The sequence below is a fragment of the Somniosus microcephalus genome, chromosome 32 (genome assembly GCF_052327205.1).
Source record: "Somniosus microcephalus isolate GS21.2 chromosome 32, FLI_Smic_1.0, whole genome shotgun sequence".
Taxonomy (NCBI): domain Eukaryota; kingdom Metazoa; phylum Chordata; class Chondrichthyes; order Squaliformes; family Somniosidae; genus Somniosus; species Somniosus microcephalus.
Window position 1 is genome coordinate 19120280 of NC_141018.1, and position 20006 is coordinate 19140285.

The 20006-nt window shown below is 47.8% G+C and overlaps 1 protein-coding gene across 1 annotated transcript in view; it reads left to right on the forward strand.

Moving 5' to 3' along the window:
• Positions 1 to 4847: 4847 nt before the first annotated feature.
• The window catches only part of alpk3a (alpha-kinase 3a), an 87407-nt gene continuing 72248 nt past the window's right edge, over positions 4848 to 20006 (forward strand). The window contains exons 1-2 of the mRNA XM_085972198.1: positions 4848 to 5252; positions 5584 to 5894. Coding sequence (XP_085828324.1) covers positions 5758 to 5894 — 137 coding nt within the window. The 5' untranslated portion in view covers positions 4848 to 5252; positions 5584 to 5757. The remainder of the gene's footprint in view (positions 5253 to 5583; positions 5895 to 20006) is intronic.

Here is a 20006-nt window from a genome sequence, read left to right on the forward strand (position 1 = left end):
AACAACTTCGCTTCAGGGATGGATACCCGTGAGGTGGTGCAGAACTGTAGGTAAGTTCGGATCTGTTCGTCGCCAGTGTAACGTCCGTGTGTAATTGAGGCACGGACTGCAGGAGTTGGTTATAACAGGTGTTTACTGAATGGAGACAAAACTGGAACTACTATACAAAGTTACTTCACAGGCTTATAAACCGGGGTGGTCACTACTGGTACTGCAGTATACAGGGGCTGCAGAATATAGTTGATAGCAAGCTATCAAAGCACTGCCAGTTCAGAGCAGGACTGGCAGACACCCTACGGGACAAATTTGTCTGTGGACTCCTGAGTGAAGGAACCCAGAAGAGGTTACTCTCAGAGAAAGAGCTGACGCTAGATAAGGCTTTCAGCGTGACAGTGTCGTACGAAGCAGCAGCAAGGGGAGCTGCAGAAATACAGCAAAAGCCACAGGAATACGGCACCCATGAAATGACACGGGGATTTGAAAAATGTTATCGCTGCGGCAGAACAACCCATGACCAGAAGGACTGCTGGTCCAAGGACAAAACATGCAGGCAATGCAGAAAGATGAGACACATTGCACGAGTTTGCAGGTCCGGGAAGAAGACTAACGACAACAAAAAGACTACTAAGGAAAAGTACAGGAAATACAAAAGATGACGGACAGTAGTTCCGAAGACCAGAAGAACGATAGTGAATCCGGGAACAAGAGACTAAGCTGTCTCAAACTACACAACGTAATCACAAAAGAGGATCACCGAACCATTTGGGTCACCCTCACGATAGCAGGGTCCCAAGTCAAAATGGAATTGGATACAGGATCAGCCCTGACCGTCATGAATCGACGAGACTACGAGCGGCTATTCTCACACATACCCTTGAAAGACACATCCATTGTCTTGAAGACATATACGGGGCAGAAAGTATACCCCAGAGGGAAAATAAGGGTGCCTGTCGAATACAACGGCCAGGAAATACAGAAATTGTATCTGTACATACTGCAAAATGGTGGACCACCGTTATTGGGACGTGAATGGATCAGAAAGATAAGTTTAGACTGGCACTCCATTCAGGCACTGACGGTGGCTGGTAAAAAGGATGACGACGTCACACCTGGACGATTGTCAAAAATCTTGGCTAACGCTAAAGAGGTATTTCAACAAGAACTGGGAACTCTTAAAGGCGTAACCGCCTCGATAACAATAGAAGAGAATGCAATTCCCAAGTTTTTCAAAGCAAGACCGGTACCGTATGCAATTCGCCCAGCCGTCGAGGCAGAGCTGGAGAATCTGGAGAATGCAAGCGTGCTAACTAAGGTAGACTGGAGTGAGTGGGCGACACCCATCGTTCCTGTCATGAAGAAAACATTAAACAATAAGTCTGAGGAGCCAAGGAAGGTTCGCATCTGTGGGGACTTCAAGGTGACTGTGAACCCAGTCCTTCACACAGTACAGTATCCTCTTCCGAGGATAGAAGATATTTTCACCTCACTATCTGGAGGGAAACGTTTTACAAAAATTGACCTAGCGCAAGCATATTTGCAGATGGAGGCTGAAGAATCCTCGAGGAATTATCTCACGATAAACACTCACAAAGGTCTTTACCAGTATAATTGACTGGTATTCGGAGTTGCATCAGCTCCGGCTATGTGGCAAAGAGCGATGGAACAAGTCCTGCAAGGGATTCCGGGGACTCAGTGTTACTTGGACGACATCCTAGTGACAGGTGAAAATGACAGTGAACACCTTGCCAACCTAGAGCAGGTGCTCACTAGACTAAGAGAACATGGGCTACGAACCAATCGCCCCAAGTGCGAGTTTTTTAAGAAACAAATATCGTATTGTGGCCACGTGATTGATGAAGAGGGGTTACATAAGTCCCCTGACAAAACTGAAGCGGTAGTTAAGGCTCCAGCGCCTGAAAATGTGTCGCAACTGAGGTCATTCCTCGGATTGGTGAATTACTACCATAAGTTTTTGCCGAATTTGTCCACAATTCTGCACCCACTGAACGCCCTGCTACAAACTGGAGTAGCATGGAAATGGAGCGATGAATGTAAGCGGGCCTTTCAGAAGTGTAAAGGCCTGATCACTTCAAGAGAAGTATTGGCTCACTACAACCCATCACTACCGATAAGACTGGCGTGTGATGCGTCTCCCTATGGCGTTGGAGTGGTACTGTCACATAAATCCCTTGATGGTTCAGAGAGGCCGATAGCTTTTGCGTCACGCTCGTTAACTGCAGCCGAGCGTAACTATGCCCAGATTGACAGAGAGGCCCTCAGCCTGGTGTGGGGGGTGAAGAAGTTCAATCACTACCTGCACGGACAGAAATTTACTCTACTAACTGATCATCAACCTCTTGTCTCCATTTTCAACCCTAAGAAGGGCGTCCCGATAATGACAGCACAACGGCTACAGAGGTGGTCCCTTTTCCTAGGGGCACACCAATATGACATCGAGTACAAAGGAACTAAACAGCATGGGAATGCTGATGGATTGTCGCGCCTACCGTTGCCGACGGTGGAAGAAGCACCTGCAGTGGATCCTGTGGAGATATTCCACTCGACCATAGTCGAATGTCTACCTGTGACGAATGCAAACATAGAAAAGGAAACACGAAATGACCCGACACTCTCCAGGGTCTATGATTTAACGGTGAAGGGATGGCCAGCACATGGCGAACCACTGTTGCCAGCATTCTCGCCGAGAAGAGAACAGCTGTCAGTGTGCCGAGGAACCTTGATGTGTGGATCCAGAGTAGTAATTCCACCCAAATTGAAGGATAGAGTGCTCAATGAGCTTCATGAGGGTCATCTGGGAGGGGTAAAAATGAAGAACTTAGCCAGAGCGTTTGTGTGGTGGCCGGGAATCGATAGAGAAATCGAAGAGATGACCAAGAGCGTACAGGATGCCAGAAGGTCCAAAACGCCCCACCACAAGCCCCTCTACATCCATGGGAGTGGCCCTCATCTCCATGGCAAAGGGTACACATTGATTTTGCTGGTCCATTTATGGACTCGATGTTTTTAATTACAGTGGATGCACATTCAAAGTGGCCAGAGGTAATAAAAATGTCCTCAACCACCACAGAAAAAACCATCACAGTCTTACGAACCATATTTGCCAAAAATGGGCTGCCTGAACAGATTTGCTCCGACAATGGACCACAGTTTGTGTCTGAAGAGTTCCGGAGGTTCTTAAAGAACAATGGTGTTAAGCATTACACATCCGCCCCATATCATCCAGCCACCAATGGATTGGCTGAGAGGTTCGTTCAAACATTCAAGAAGGCTATCAAGGCAATGTGTAATGAAGACATACCCCTACAACACAAGGTGGATAACTTCTTGTTTGCCTACCGGAATGCGACACATGCGGTTACCAACCAAACTCCAGCCATGATGTTCTTCAATCGAAGACTAAGATGCCGCTTGGATTTGGTTAAGCCAAACATCAGAAGAGATGTGGAGAACAGGCAGTTTCAGAATATGAATGAAAGGCCAACCGGGAGTTTTAAGATAGGTCAACCAGTTTTGGCCCGGGACTACCGCACAGAGAAATGGCAGCCAGGAACGATCTGCACACGGCAAGGACCTCTAATGTATACCGTGGATGTTGGAGAGAGCATTGTAAGACGCCATGCTGACCAGATTCTAGAGTCACTGGAAAACGTCAAATCCACACCACGATCCGATATACCTGGTGATGAAACCGAAGTACCAATTGCATCTACCTCAGAATTGGTGATATTGGAAGCAGACGAACCAAACAACGACGTTGATCCTGAATCAACTTTGCCAGAAGAACCTGATACCCCAAAGAGGCATTATCCGGACAGAATCAGGAAGCCTCCTCAAAGACTGAATTTATATTTGCTTAACTTCAGCTAATGTATATAGCAACTGTAATTGTAAATATGTTATTTAATTATTAATCGAATGTTATGTACTGTTTAGCTAAAAGGGGAGGAATTGTAGTGTACGTACTTTGAAGAAGGAACTATATTCTGCAGCCCCTGTATACTGCAGTACCAGTAGTGACCACCCCGGTATATAAGCCTGTGCAGTAACTTTGTATAGTAGTTCCAGTTTTGTCTCCATTCAGTAAACACCTGTTATAACCAACTCCTGCAGTCCGTGTCTCAATTACACACGGACGTTTCAGGATCATCAGCCTCCTCGGTAGTCCTCCTACTGACAGCAAGTATGATGCAATTAAGGCACGGTTACTTCAGGTTTTCGGGCTATCAAAGTCGGAGCGTGCTCGCCGGCTCATCACGCTGCCCGGCCTCGGGGACTCCAAACCGTCCAAGCTCATGAGCCAAATGCTCACGCTCTTGGGTGCTGAACTGGAATGTTTCCTCTTCCGGGAGCTTTTCCTCTATCAACTGCCTGAACAGGTTCAGGCTGCCCTGGCCAGATCCGACATTACAGACTGCACCAAGCTTGCGGCCGAAGCCAATAAAATTTTCACGGTTACCCAGCAGTGCTGCGCGGCCACGAGGCGCCCACCCCCCACAGAGGCGGTCCCGGTTTCTCCTACAGCGGGCTGGTGCTCCTACCACACCCGTTTTGGCGCGAAAGCACGATGTTGCCGTTCCCCCTGCTGTTTTTCGCCCCCAAAAAAAACAAGAAAGTCGAACTCAGTCTTTTAGATAGGAACCTCCGTTCCTACAATATTACATTTAAAACGCAAGGGGGTGAACTGCATTGTCTCCTTTCAGCCCATTGCAGCGTTGTCCTGCAACCTGTGATTGACGGCTCCGGCTGAGTTTATTGCCCAAACTCGCTTGGCATGTGCTGGTGAGTCAGACGCTCAGGCTGAGGCACAACATGGGACACAGCACAACACCAAAGCAACTTGGGAAATAAAACAAACAGCAGCCGGCAGCAGTCTCTCCAAATTTCCCCAGCAACCCCAGCTAATTGCAGCTACTGTGATTATTATCATTTTTTTGTTTACCGCGCGTGTGTTTGTTTTTTTTTGTGTGTGGTTTTGTTCAGGATGAAAAAAGCAAACTTTTGGAAAGTGCCATACGTATTTGCAGATTGCAGGGTTCCTTAAATAGTCCTGGGAAAAGGGAGGGGGAGTTGATTGACAGCTGCAGCCATTCGGGCAAGGGGACTGAAGGCAAGTCTCAGAGGAGGCGGAATGGTGAGCGCAGACCAGTTTCCATTGTATTAGAGCTATTATTTTCCACATTCGAGACTTTTCAGCCGCGGATCCATTGTGGAAATACACTTCTGGCGAGAAGGTAAAGTGAGCTTTCTCAAGGAAAACGAATGTAACACAAGACAGCCTTCTGAAGCTGTCACTGGTCTATTTTTAAACTCAAACTTTAGCACCGTTATAACTTTGCACCCATGCTACTTGTTTATGTTTAATTTGTAAATGTTCTTAATATTTTTGGTAATTGCAAAAGCATTGATTTAATTTTTTTAAATGAATTTGAGAGAAAATTAGCTGCAGTGTCAATTATATATAGGTATTAATTATTTTTATGTTAACCGATTTTTGAAATAGGATGTTTCTAATTTGAGAGTTGCAGTAACTAATTTAATTTATGTGGAAACTTCCTCCAACAGCTGGTGACCTGCACATAAAATCGAAAGGATTTGTGTCTGGTTTTATTCGGGACGCTTCGTCGGATTAAAATTCCAAGGGGGCTGAAATCAAGATTCTTTCACTGTCGGGAGACGTGCATTTGAAACGATCAGCGGGGATTCTGTCTGCATAAGTTCCAAAAGGGGCAGGAAAGAATGAGTTCCAAGCGGGATATCAGATCCAACTCCATCAACGGCCGTTACTCTTCCCTTGATAATAACGAGGAGGATGAGCCGCCCGTCCGGGGAGAGTCCAGCCGTAACTACTTCCTCAACGTGCGACCTGAGAATAGGTGAGATCTGAGCAAAGGTCCTCACTTAGTTACTTTCACAGGCCCATGACATAGGAACAGGAGCAGGCCATTCAACCCCTCCAGCCTGTTCTGCCTTGCAATTAGATCATAGCTGATCTGTATCTTCACACCATCTACCCGCCCTGGTTCCCTAACCCTTAATACCCCTGCCCAACAAAGATCTATCTATCAATCTCAGTTTTGAAATTTTCGATTGACCTCCAGCCTCAACAGCTTTGTGAGGGAGAGAGTCCCAGATTTCCACTACCCTTATAATGCCATGTCAATCCAATCTCAGCCTGAATCCCAGAGAGTTCAAGAGTGTGATGGAATACTCCCCACTTGCCTGGATGAGTGCAGCTCCAGCAACAGTCAAGAAGCTCGACACCATCCAGGACAAAGCAGCCCGCATGATTGGCACTCCATCCACCACCTTAAACATTCACTCCCTCCACCATTGGCGCACCGTGGCTGCAGTGTGTACCATCTACAAGATGCACTGCAGCAACTCGCCAAGGTTTCTTCGGCAGCACCTCCCAAACACGCGACCTCTTCCACTTAGAAGGACAAGGGCAGCAGGCGCATGGGAACACCACCACCTCCAAGTTCCCCTCCAAGTCACACACACCACCCTGACTTAGAAGTATATCGGCCGATCTTTCATCATCGCTGGGTCAAAATCCTGGAACTCCCTCCCTAACAGCACTGTAGGAGTACCTTCACCACACGGACTAGCAGCGGTTCAAGAAGGCGGCTCACCACCACCTTCTTGAGGGCAATTAGGGATGGGCAATAAATGCTGGCCTCGCCAGCGACGCCCACATCCCAGGAACAAATTTTTAAAAAGGACGTATAGCAGATATCAGGGGTCTGGGAGGTTGTTTGCATATCTTGGGCAGTGATGTTTGAGGGAGTGGGGGCTGCTGTCAGCGGCTGGGAAACCCGTAAATTCGGGAAAGGCGGCGGTCCTGCTGAATTTAATGGCAGGACCTCATTTAAATTTTTGTACTCAGTTTCTCGCCTGGGCAGCTGGCCAGACTGAGAGGCTGGCTTGCTGCCGTGTGGGAAAGCCAGATGTTAAAAAGGCCGCAGCTGGGGACTGGAGAGGAGGGAAGGAGACATCGCGTGCGGGGGTGGTGATCGTGAGGGGGTCGGCTGATCCCGCGGAGGGAGGCGGATCGCGGCAGGTTTGCTTGGGTGGCCGGTGCTGAGCGCTCTTGCTCCTCCCGGCTCACCAGCAGGGCTGGACAGGCACTTAACCTGCTGGATCCGGCCATTCTCGCCTCCCTTCGTCTGCTGGGTTTCCAAAATGGCTGCCAAAATCTGAGGCATGCAGCCTCATTAACAAATAATAATTCTCGAGCAGGTTATTCGTCCGATCTCCAACCCATCCTGGTTAAACCGGAAGCAGGTGCGTTCGTGGCGGGTTGGGATCGGATTTCCCATTTTTAACAATTTAACCGCACCCTCCTGCCCCCTCGCCCATACTTGGGGGGGGGGGGGGGGGGGGGGTTAAAATTGCCCCATAGTACCTTGCAGCACAGAATCAGGCCATTCGGCCCATCATGCCTGTGCCGGCTCTCTGAAAGAGCTCTCCAATTAGTCCCACTCCCCGGCTCTTTCCCCGTAGCCCTGCAAATTTTTTCCTTAAGTACACATTCGATTCCCTTTTGAAAGTTACTGTTGAATCTGCTTCCACCGCCCTTTCAGACAGTGTGTTCCAGATCACAACAACCCGCTGTGTAATAAAATTCTCCTCGTCTCCCGCCCTGGTTCTTTTGCTAGTTATCTTAAATCTGTGTCCTCTGGTTCCCGACCCTCCTGCCAGTGGAAACCGATTCTCCGTCTACCCTTCATAATTCTGAACACCTGTATTAAATCTCCCCTTTACATTCTCTGCTATAAGGAGAACAATCCCAGCTTCTCTGGACTCTGCACTGATGTCTTGCACCCATGGTCTCATTCTAGTAAATCTCTACATCTTTGCCAAGGCCTTGATGTCCTTCCTATAGTGCGCTACCCAAGAATTGGACACAGTACTCCCGCTGAGACATAACCAAACCTCTTCCCAGTTTTGACCCTCTGCAGCAGATGGGGATAAACTGCACATCTGGTGTGCACTGGGATGTGGCATTAACATCTGCCCAGCTGCAGCCCGTTATCCCATCGAGCCTCTTTTGCTCCTGGCAAAATATGGCCAAGCAATGAGAGATTTGCAGAGCTTTTTTTTGACGTTTACAGTAATATATAAATGTGCTTTATTTTATAACATAAACTTCTTTGTTTTCTTAACACTTTCATTTTTTTGTCAGTTGGTGCGTCATGGTGGAGAGTGACAGAGGTAGGGTCCCACCATCCTTTATGCGAGCCTTAATCAGTTATACTGTCCATAATATAAATCCCACTTATTAGCAAATCGTTCTTGGTATCAGTCTGCAATGTTTCCTGATTATACAACAGTTAAACTCTAATTGGTCCGAGCATGTGTTTACTTAACAACAATTTGACTTTGTGATCTTAAAGAGACACAACAATTCCCCCCACAGAATCATTAACGTCACAGTATAGAAGGAGGCCATTCAGCCCATTGTACCTGTGCTAACTCTTCAATCGGAACTATCTGCTCTAATCTTATTTCCCTGTCCTTTTCCCACATTCTTTTAAATGCTTGCACAGTTCCCTTTTAAGTAATCGCTAATTCATCGAAAGCTACTTGTGGCAAAGCATTTCATGTTCTTTCTTTATTATTCGTTCACGGGATCTGGGCGTCGCTGGCAAGGCCGGCATTTATTGCCCATCCCTAATTGCCCCTTGAGAAGGTGGTGGTGAGCCTCCTTCTTGAACCGCTGCAGTCCTTGTGGTGAAGGTGCTCCCACAGTGCTGTTCGGGAGGGAGTTCCAGGATTTTGACCCAGCGACGATGAAGGAACAACCTGTGTGGAAATACTTCTTCGAACTTCCCTTTCCATTCTTCTAGTGATAATCGGACTCTCTAACCACTTTGTTACCGTCACCAACTTGTGGAAATATTTTTCCACTATTTATCCTCTCAAAACCTTTCTTCAATTGAAAATCTCTGTTGGATTCCCCCTTAAGCTGTTTCAGTGAAGAAAGCCCTAATTTTTCGAGCTCGTTATGACTACACCAGACCCCTCCGGGTGTCTTTCTTTGCTGTACCCTTTCCATGACTCTAATACCTTTCCTATAATGGGGTGTCCAGAGGTTCATGCAATATTTCAACTGCATCCAATCAATTGTCTTCTGAAAATTCAACATAATTTATTTGCCTTTATATTAATGTCTCCCAGAATCTCATTTGCCCCTTTATGGCCTTTTCTACTCTTAGCTTTAAAAATCTATGTATTTGCCCCCAATATTACTCCGTTCCTCCGAGTTTAGGCATTTAGGCTATTTTTCCTTTCACTCCACATTTCTCTGCACCTGCCATTTACCTGCCTGCTCCGATAATCTATCTGTCATTTCATGCAGTCTCTGGCATCTTTCCTCACATTGATGCCAGCAGCAAACGTCAATATCAATCCTCGTGCCTACATCCAAACCATTTATATAAATAGAAAAGAAAAGAGGTCCCTGGGACACACCAGCAGTCACTTCCCACCAATCGGAAAAACCACCCATTTAACTCTACACTTTGCTTCCTGTTCCCTATCCGTGTGACTACATTCCCTTTAATACGGCATGTTTTAATTCTCGTAACAATTCTCTATCTGGCATCTCATCAAATTTCTTCGAAGTTCCATTTATATATACATTCTTTTCATCTCTAATCGATTTCCTCAAAATATCAATTAAATTAATCTACCCTATAAAACTCCACGCTGACTGTCTCCCTGATTAGGCCGATACCTTTCCAAGTGTTCACTAATTCACCCTGTAGAAGTTTTCACATAACCGAGTTAGGGCTACCTGATCCGTAATTTTCTGGCTTCTCCCTTTCAACTTTCTTGAACAGGGGTGCGACTTTTTAAAAATAGTTTCCGGTTGAATATTTATCTGTAGAAGTGGCTCTTTTGCACCTTTCTTCGGTAGTCCTGCAGTCCTACCTCTGTCAAAACCGGTGTGAAATACAAAATGTTTGTTTCCATGCGTTTCCACCCTTCTTTGATGTCCTTTTACTACAGCACATTCGGCCCAACAGGTCTATGCTGCTGTTTATGCTCCACACGAGCCTCCTCCCACCCTATTTTATTTAATCCTATCAGCATATCCTTCTATTCCTTCCTCGTGTACTTATTCAGCTTCCCCTTAACTGCATCCCCTTAACTGGGGGGGTTTAGAATGAGGGGTCACAGTCTCAGGATACGGGGTAGAACATTTAGGACTGAGATGAGGAGAAATTTCTTCACTCAGAGGGTGGTGAACCTGTGGAATTCTCTACCACAGAAGACTGTGGAGGCCAAGTCACTGAATATATTTAAGAAGGAGATAGATAGATTTCTAGACACAAAAGGCATCAAGGGGTATGGGGAGAGAGCGGGAATGTGGTATTGAGATAGAGGATCAGCCATGATCGTGTTGAATGGCGGAGCAGGCTCGAAGGGCCGAATGGCCGACTCCTGCTCCTATTTTTCTATGTTTCTATGCTATTCGCCTCCACCACTCCATGTGGTAGCGAGTTCCACATTCTAATCATTCTCTGGGTAAATATAAAAGATGTTGATATTTCCCTTCATGTTGACAGTCTTTGTTCATATTCTCTCTTAGCTTCCCTAATCCCTCTTTACACTTCCTTTCTGCACTTGTTCTTCTCATAGTTTTCTGCTGTATTATAAATGCCTTTTCTGACCTAGCTCTCTCTCCATGGAACCCCTGCCTTTGATGTAACCCATTTACTCCTGTTTGGAATGTACTTAATCTGCATTTTATCTCTCCGATTTATTGTTTGATCTGCCATTTTTCCAACCAATTAATCTGGGCCACTGAAATGAGCTAACTTTCACTCCCAACAGCTTTATCTTGGACTTCCCCTTTTAAAAAAATCTATTTTCAACGTGACCTTAGTTAAGTTATAGTCTTTCCCACGTTCTCCGACCTTCGGATCATATATCCTGCTCTGTTACCTAGTCCAGGACAGCCGTTCTTGGACATTTAATATTGTAATGAGGGAAACAGTCCTGCAGGCGTTCTGAGAATGCGCTCCGTTTTGACCAGAAAAATTTGTCTCATTCTAGCTTACTAGAAATTCCCCCTAATTGCAATTCTCTTACTACCACAAAGCCCTCAAAAACGCCTTCCCAATCTCCTCCTTGATGTCTTTCCCGTTATCCGGTGATCCCTTACTATTTCTTAATTAAAACCCAGACTGACGCTGGCTGAGCACTGCCGTCAGCAAAACCTTCGCAGCGTTTGCCATTGCACCGATAATTTCTTCCCTATCTCTCCAGGAAATATTGCAACCGGGAATATTTAGCTCGTCCATACTGAAGCCAAGTTTCTGTCGTTTTAATTAGTGCGTCTATTTATGTGACTATTTCGAATGGCGGAGTCATGCATTCAGCACGCCTGTCCTTATAATGCAGTGTGCCATCTGACTTGTCGGGCGGTGCCCTGAGAGAGCTGACTATTTACACAGAAGTGAAAACCCGTAGGTATCTTCTGACCCGGAGCTGGGAATTTACAAGCACCCGCCAATCTGCAGACTTTCCCTGACCCGCCTCAGTTAATGTTACGCTGACTTAAAGGAACAGGCCATAACGAACAGAGCGCCGCCTCAGCAGCGGAATAATACAGATTCAGATTCAGATTAGATTTATTTGCCATATGTAACAAGTACAATGGAATGCTTGTTCCCCGTAGGGACGCGTCAGCTATACATACAGCGCCGCGTTCAGAGTCAATACAATGGCTTCCCGTGGCAGTGGGAGCACGATGTCCCTCAGCCGCTCCGTCCTCCTCACTGTTGCCGGCTCCACGTGTGGTGGCCTGCTTCTCCCGCTCTGGCCACCATGCCCGGCTCCCCTCCTCCCATCCGGACTGCGAGTTACCCGAAATGGAGCTGCCGGCCGACGTGCTGCAGCGTGTCGTGAGTCTGCTGCTGCTGCTCGTTGCGCTGCGCTCCTCTGCCCGACTCGCCGAACACATCGTCGGGATGTGAATGCTCCAATGCGGCCTCCTCTTCACCGTCGCCGGCTCCACGCTCCACGGCCCGGGGCCTACTTCTCTCTCTCTCCCGGGTCGGCCTCTGGCCGCCATGCTCGGCTCCCCTCCTCCCAGTCAGAATTCCTTCCCGCCGAGGAGCTGCCGGCCGATGTGCTCCAGCGGGTCAGCTTGGCTGCTGCTGCTGCTCACCGCGCTGCGCTGCCTCTGCCCGACTCGCCGAGCACCTCGCTCCGGTTGCGGGAGCGAGCGGCGAGAGCTGGCCGCCCGAAACAGGGAGAGCGCGCTCAGCACCGGACCGTCACGGCCGCCATCTTGACTTTTCAGTCCGTTACAGAGTAGAATATGGAACTGGCTACCACGGGGAGAATAGTGGAGGCCAATAGCACAGATGCATTTCAGGGGGAAGCTGGATAAGGACACGAGGAAGAAAGGAGTAGACGGTTATGCTGACGGGGTGAGATGAACTAGGGTGGGATCAGGCTGGTGAGGAGCATAAACACCGACATGGACCAGGTGGTCCGAATGGCCTGTTTCTGTGCTGTAAATTCCATGTAATGCACCTGTCTTTATAAAACAGTGCATCCTCTTAACATACTGGGAGCGGTTTTAACTGGTGTAAATCAGGTGATATCAGTTCTGCCGCCCATTATATACACTGCCTGAAAATCGCCTGCGTAAAATTTTCCGAATGCGTACTCCTTACTCCATGGGCAAAGCGCTTGGGGTTTCCTAATGTATGCTCTTGTGGATGATGTCGGAGGGGGGAATGTCATGACCCCTTTCCCCCACCAATGCGGTTGGCCAGTTTTGTATGTCAAAAATCTGCCAAAGCTGACGGCACATAATTTACTCACCGAGCTTATAAATTCCTGATCGTGAATGAGCTTCTGTTTTGAGTCCGGCACCAACGTCAATGGGGCATTGGAGGTACGTCATCGTGGCTGTGCTGTGCCAAGTTGGCCATACCTGGATGTCCACACCCGCCGCCCCCCCCCCCCCACCCAACCCACATTAGCTCCACCCCTGGGGGAAGTGCACTTTCCTAAAATTTCCCCTTAAGCCTTTCTTACGTAAAATATTGTCTTGATGTTATTTTGGCCAATTTTCAAAATAAGTCAAAGAGGCAAATTGTTTCATAAGATTAGATAAAAAAGAAAGACTTGCATTTCTATAGCGCCTTTCACGACCACCGGACGTCCCAAAGCATTTTACAGCCAATGAAGTATTTTTGAAGTGTAGTCACCATTTGTAATGTTGGAAACGTGGCAGCTAATTTGCACACAGCAAGGTCCCACAAACAGCAATGTGATAATGACCAGATAATCTGTTTTTGTTATGTTGGTTGAGGGATAAATATTAGCCAGGACACCAGAGATAACTCCCCTGCTCTTCTTCAAAATAGTGCCATGGGATCTTTTACGTCCACCTGAGAGAGCACAGGGGGGCCTCGGTTTAACGTCTCATCCGAAAGACGGCACCTCCGACAGTGCAGCACTCCCTCAGCACTGCACTGGGAGTGTCAGCCTAGCTTTATGTGCTCAAATCCCTAGAGTGGAACTTGAACCTACAACCTTCTGACTCAGAGGCGAGTGTGCTACCCACTGAGTCACAGCTGACACTGTGGAATGCTGGGAAATACTCAGCAGGTCGGGCAGCATCTGTGGAGAGAGAAACAGAGCTAACGTTTCAGCCCGATGACCTTTCCTCAGAACCTTTCATCATCTTCCAGTTCTGACGAAAGCTCGTCGACCTGAAACGCTAACCGTGTTTTTCTCTCCACAGAAGCTGCCCGACCTGCTGAGTGTTTCCGGCATTTTCAGTTTATTATTTCTGATGATTTCCAGCACCTGCTCGCTTTAACTTGTTTTAGAATTTATGATTTGAACACGGCCAAGCGGCCATGAAGCTGTCGGGTTGTCGTAAAAAGAATCCATCTGCTTCACTAGTGTCCTTTTGGGGAAGGACACCTGTCCTTACCCGGTCTGGCCTACATGTGACTCCAGTCCCACACCCAACCTGGGTGACTCTTAAATGCCCTCTGAAGTGGTCCAGCAAGCCACTCCGTTGCATCAACCAGGGCAGCCAGGGATGGGCAATAAATGTTGGCCAGTGACGCCCAAATCAGGGAATGAATAATATATAAATAAAAATGAGCTTCAAGGAGTACAGAGGAAACTTTGGCCCAGAACTTGGTGTCGGGGGCTTGCCGCGCGTGCAAGCCCCCGATCTGCACTCACCCTGCGCGCTGACATCTGAAGCCCGGGCCTGCTTGCATTTCCTGTCACAGGCCCGGTTCAGATGTCAGCGCGCAGTGCTTACCTGATCCAGCGGCGTAGTTAGTGCGATGTGCCGGCTGGGATCAGGTGAGCACTGTACAACCAATCAGGGGAGGGGAAGGTTCATTCATGAGTTTGAGAGTAAGAACTGTCAAACTCATGAAAACTACGGGGGCCCAAAACACTATTTAAACTTTAAATAAAAATTTAAAAAACATCCCAATCACTAAATTAAGTATAAATAAGTAAAAAAAAATAATTTAAACAATAATTTTTTTTTTTGAAAAAAATAAATTTTTAATAAAAAGGGTCTAAAACTAAACTTACCTTATTGTAGATTCTTTAAAATAATAAACCTGTGGGGAAAAAAAATTCTAAATTACACTAAAACACCACTTACCTGTAAAAATAAATACTTACGTGTGCTTTTTACAAGCGTAAAGACCGGAGGCCTTTAGACATGCGCAAATCCCCCAAAACAGAGGAATCCAAGACACACGCGCTGCCCCCTACAGCGCACGCGTTAGCCTCTTCAACTCTTGGGTTAGAGGAGAGGAAATGCTGGTTTTCAGCGCATGCGCTGTGCATGCTGAAAACCGGCATTTCCTCCGGCCAGACGCGTGAGTACCCCTTCCGTACTCATGCGTTTTGGGAGGAATTACTGCCCCATTGTGTTATCCGGAGGCTAAATGTCCGGCAAGCTCGAGCCACCGGCAAAAATCAGGAGCCGTTTTTTATTCTTTTCGTTTCTTTTCTTTGCTTTGTTTGAACAGTGCAAGGCCTGTAGCTAAGCAACAGCTTCAGCTAGAGACGCTACAGAGACGCTTGCCACTGTTTAGAAGCTGTTGCTAAGCAACAGGATTTGTTGATTCTCACGGAGCTGAAAATTTCCGTATGTTTCAACATTAACGCTGGTGTGTCCGGCAGTTTTGAGGGAATGGCAACAGCTCGGTGCCAGATAGCACAAAGTTTCCTGTACTTCCAGTTGGATACTGAGCTGCAACTAAGAAGGACTCATGCGCCAAAGTGACATGTCCCGTGTGTGTGTGTGTGTGTGTGTGTGTGTGTGTAGGTTCATCTTTGCCAATAGTATTTTATTTTCCAGTGCGCACCATATGTAGACCATTTCCATCAAGGGTGCCACCAATAGTCTGTGTCACCTGAAAGTACCGTGCTGTAAATGCACGCTGAATCCCAAGGTGGTTATATGTGAAGAAGGCCATTCAACCCATCTTTAGTCAACTATCCTACAAATCATTTCCCACATTACAACAGTGACTACACTTGAAAAGTACTTCATTGGCTGTAAAGCGCTTTGGGACATCCTGAGATTGTGAAAGGCGCTATAGAAATGCAAGTCTTTTTTCATTCAGAATAAATCTAATTGTTTCTTAAATGATTCCTGGATTTTTGCTCCCACTACTCTATCTGGGAGTGTTGATCGCTCTTTGTGTGAATTTCCTGATATCAGTCCTAAATTTACCCTTTTTTATTAGTTTAACCAAGTCCCCCTTTTCTACTCTCTATATTTAACTTAAAGTAATCTTCCAGATTTACCTTTTCCATTCCTATAACTATTACATACCTCTATATAAGATCATCAAGGCACCTCCTTTCTGGGTTCAAAAGCCTCAATGTCTTCAGAATACAATTTCCAAATGGCACCCACATCGAGCGGCGATCAGAGAAGCGATTTGTCAGACACTCTTGTTATTTTAGTGGCACACTGCTTGTCAGACTTGTTTCATTGAGAAGTACCGTGTTGTTAGCCCATTGAGTCATTTTTAAAATTTGTTTTTATGGGATGTGGGCATTGTTGGCAAAGCCAGCATTTATTGCCCATCCCTAATTGCCCTTGAGAAGGTGGTGGTGAGCCGCCTTCTTGAACCGCTGCAGTCCGTGTTGTGAAGCTGCTCCCACAGTGCTGTTAGGGAGGGAGTTCCAGGATTTTGACCCAGTGACAATGAAGGATCGGCGATATACTTCTAAGTCAGGATGATGTGTGACTTGGAGGGGAACTTGGAGGTGGTGGTGTTCCCATGCGTCTGCTGCCCTTGTCCTTCTAGGTGGAAGAGGTCGCGGGTTTGGGAGGTGCTGCCGAAGAAGCCTTGGCGAGTTGCTGCAGTGCATCTTGTAGATGGTGCACACTGCAGCCACGGTGTGCCGGTGGTGGAGGGGGTGGATGTTTAAGGTGGTAGAGGGGGTGCCAATCAAGCGGGCTGCTTTGTCCTGGATGGTGTCGAGCTTCTTGAGTGTTGTTGGAGCTGCACTCATCCAGGCAAGTGGAGAGTATTCCATCACACTCTTTACTTGTGCCTTTTGGATGGTAGAAAGGCTTTGGGGAGTCGCGAGGTGAGACACTCGCCGCAGAATACCTAGCCTCTGACCTGCTCTTGTTGCCACAGTATTTATGTGGCTGGTCCAGTTAAGTTTCTGGTCAATGGTGACCCCCAGGATGTTGATGGTGGGGGATTCGGTGATGGTAATGCCATTGAATGTCAATGGGCGGTGTTTAGACTCTCGCTTGTTGGAGATAGTCATTGCCTGGCACTTCTGTAGCGCGAATGTTACTTGCCACTTATTAGCCAAAGCCTGACCGTTGTCCAGGTCTTGTTGCATGCGGGCATGGACTGCTTCATTATCTGAGGAGTTGTGAATGGCACTGAACACTGCAGTCATCAGCGAATATCCCCATTTCTGACCTTCTGTTGGAGGGAAGGTCATTGATGAAGCAGCTGAAGATGATTGGGCCTAGGACACTGCCCTGAGGAACTCCTGCAGTGATGTCCTGGGACTGTGATGATTGACCTTCAACCACCACACCATCTTCCTTTGTGAATTGAACTGTGTGGTCTGGCACTGAACCCTGCAGACCAGGAAAACCCCCATTTTGGTCACTTGTCTGTTGCTGGGTGAACTGACCTCAGCCGGAGCAACAGTGGGGTCACTGCTGTTGACTCCAGGTCCTGGAACCTAGGGAGGGGGGAGTTGGCGGCGGGGAGATGTTTGACATCACCGGAGACGTTTTACTCCGGTGAATCTCTGCGGGGAAAGCGCCGACCAGGGGAGGACAGAATCGGGCTCGGCTGTGAGGCTGCCTTGGTCAGATAGCTGGAGGGCATCCACGCATGAGGAACGCTCATCCAGATCAGGTACTGGAGGGTTGCCGGCATCCATGGAATCGTACCTTAGCAGGAGTCTGGAAAGGAAAAGGGAGAAAATAAGGCACAAATTAAAGCTCTACTCATGCCAACGTTTCTCAGAAAAAAATAGGTTGACTAAGTCCTAACTGGAGAAGAGCCCAGTCACATTTAAAGTGACGCTGTTGTTATGCTAGGGAGTCTACTCTTTGAAACAACGTACAGGAAACTTTTTTTTATCCGGGACCGACGTGGTGCCGGTTCATCAAAAATTCCAGATAACCGAGAGCTATAGTTAAAAGATATGGAGAGCTGAGAGCTCCGTATAAACCAACAAACCCTGTTGCTTAGCAACAGGTGCAGAACAATGGCCACAAGTTCCAAGCGTCTCTAGCTTAGCAACAGCTGCAGCCACACCCTTGCACAGCAACAGATCGAGGAAGGCAAGTAATAAAACTTACCTGAACCTACTCCTGAATTTTGCCGGTTAACCGAGATTTCCGGTTATTTAGGTGCCGGTAAATCGAAAGTTTCCTGTACTTTGTAGCATATAAACAAGTACCAACGTGTTGTCCCATGGGTGAAGCATGTGGAGGGTGGGGAGGGAGGAGATGCCTTTGCCAGCAAGCTGAGCTATATTTAATACTTCTAAAACTAAATATATTATTAATCAAACTTGGAGCATGTTTGGAGCAGGTAGGCTTGATGAGGGTAGTGATTATTGACGACAGAATCACCTCATGCGACACTGTTCAGGCAGAAACTTGGCAAGTTGTCTAGCGAGACTGCGCACCAGGCGCCAGCTAACAGAGCTTACCTGTGGACAGGTGCAGCGGATAGGAAGCAAAGGAAGTGTTAATTGTGTTGACTGTGCTGTGTCCATCACATGACTGGCTTAGCAACCTCCCTTCCCTGTCCAAGGACCCAGAACGTGTTGCCACCTCCCAAATCTCTGCTCATCTTTCTCGCCACTCCCTTCCAATCAGGTTTCCGCAAAGTCACATACGTGGTTCTCTGACTCTGGCTGTGGTGGATTATCCCTCTCGTCCTCCTTGAGCTCTGTAGCCTTAGGCATGATTAACCATGCAACCGTCCCCCAATGTCTCTTCTCCATTGTCCGGCTCGGTCGGACTGCTCTCGCTTGGTTCCACTCTTTCCAATCTGATTGGAGCTCACTGCATCTCTACCAATGGCTTTTCTCCCCATTCCTCCTTCTCTTCCTCATTTGCATGCCGCCCCCTTGACGACATCATCCGTCCCATGGGTTGGCTTCCACATGCACACCGAAGGCAGTGAGCTTTCCAGCATCTCTCTCAACCCCTCCACTGGCTCTGTGATTAGATGGCTTGTCTGACATCAGTTGGACATGTCGCAACTTCTTGCAGTTAAACATTAGGAAGCTCGAAGCCGCCATCTTTGGCCCCTGCCACAAACTCTGGCCACCGACACCATTCCCCACTCTGACCATTGTCTCAGGCTGAACCACACCATTTGCAACTTTAGTATTCTATTCAAGCCTGAGCTGAGCTTCCGACCCTATATGTTCGCCATCACAAAGACCCTCCTACTTCCACCTTCGTAACATTGCCCACCTCAGCCCGTCTGCAGCTGGAACCCTCATTCACGCTTTTCTCACCTTCAGACTCAACTCTCCCAATGCCTCCAGCCCTCCATCACCAGCTCTCCCTAAACTTCAGTGTACCATAAACTCTGCTACCTGTAACCTATCCTGCACCAAGTCCCATTCACCCATCACCCCATGTCCTTGCATTAGCTGCTGGACCTCAACGCCTCAGATTCAAAATGCTTATCCTTGTGTTTAATCTATGGCCTCATTCCTCCCTATCTCTGTAACCTTGTCCAGTGCTTCACCCCTTCCTTGAACTTGTACCTCTGACTCTGGCATCTTATTCAGCCCACCCCCTCCCCCTTCCCTTTGCCCCACCGTTGGCTGCCGTGCCTTCAGTCACTTGGGCCGATGCCCTGGATTGTCCTCCCTGAACCCCTTTGCCACCCCCACCTCACTCTCCTCCTTTTTAATACCCTCTGCTGTGCGACCCCAAGTAGCTCGCCGCCGAAGCGGGTTTTAATTTCGGGCCACTGCATCACTGACGGCAGCCCTCTGGTAGATCATGGAGTAGGTGGGGGCGGGGGTTGGAGGGGGAGAGGCGAACTGGGGCTGGCAGTGGTCTTCGGAGGACTACTGTGGATCCGGGAACAGCACGGCCGGTCATCCCGGCTCCACATTCAGGTCAGTTTTTTTTTTACAAACCTACCTTTTCGGTTGCGGCCTGGTGTAGACCTAGTTATCCTGAACGCGGCGTAGGCAGCGATTAGGGCAGCCCAATTTCGGAAAGGGGTCCTGAAGCACACACAAAGGGGCTAACACCTGATTCCGGTGCAGGCCCTGTCGCCCATTCTTCAGCCTTTACCAATATGGCGGGCAGCGCACTTCCAGCGGGGAATGTGAGCTCGCACGCCCTCCCTGCCATATTGTCCGCCTGCATAACAGGTGCGCCATCTACGGAAGTTCGAGATAGATGTGTTTGTGACACTCCTCTGCTTGTGTTTCAGTGC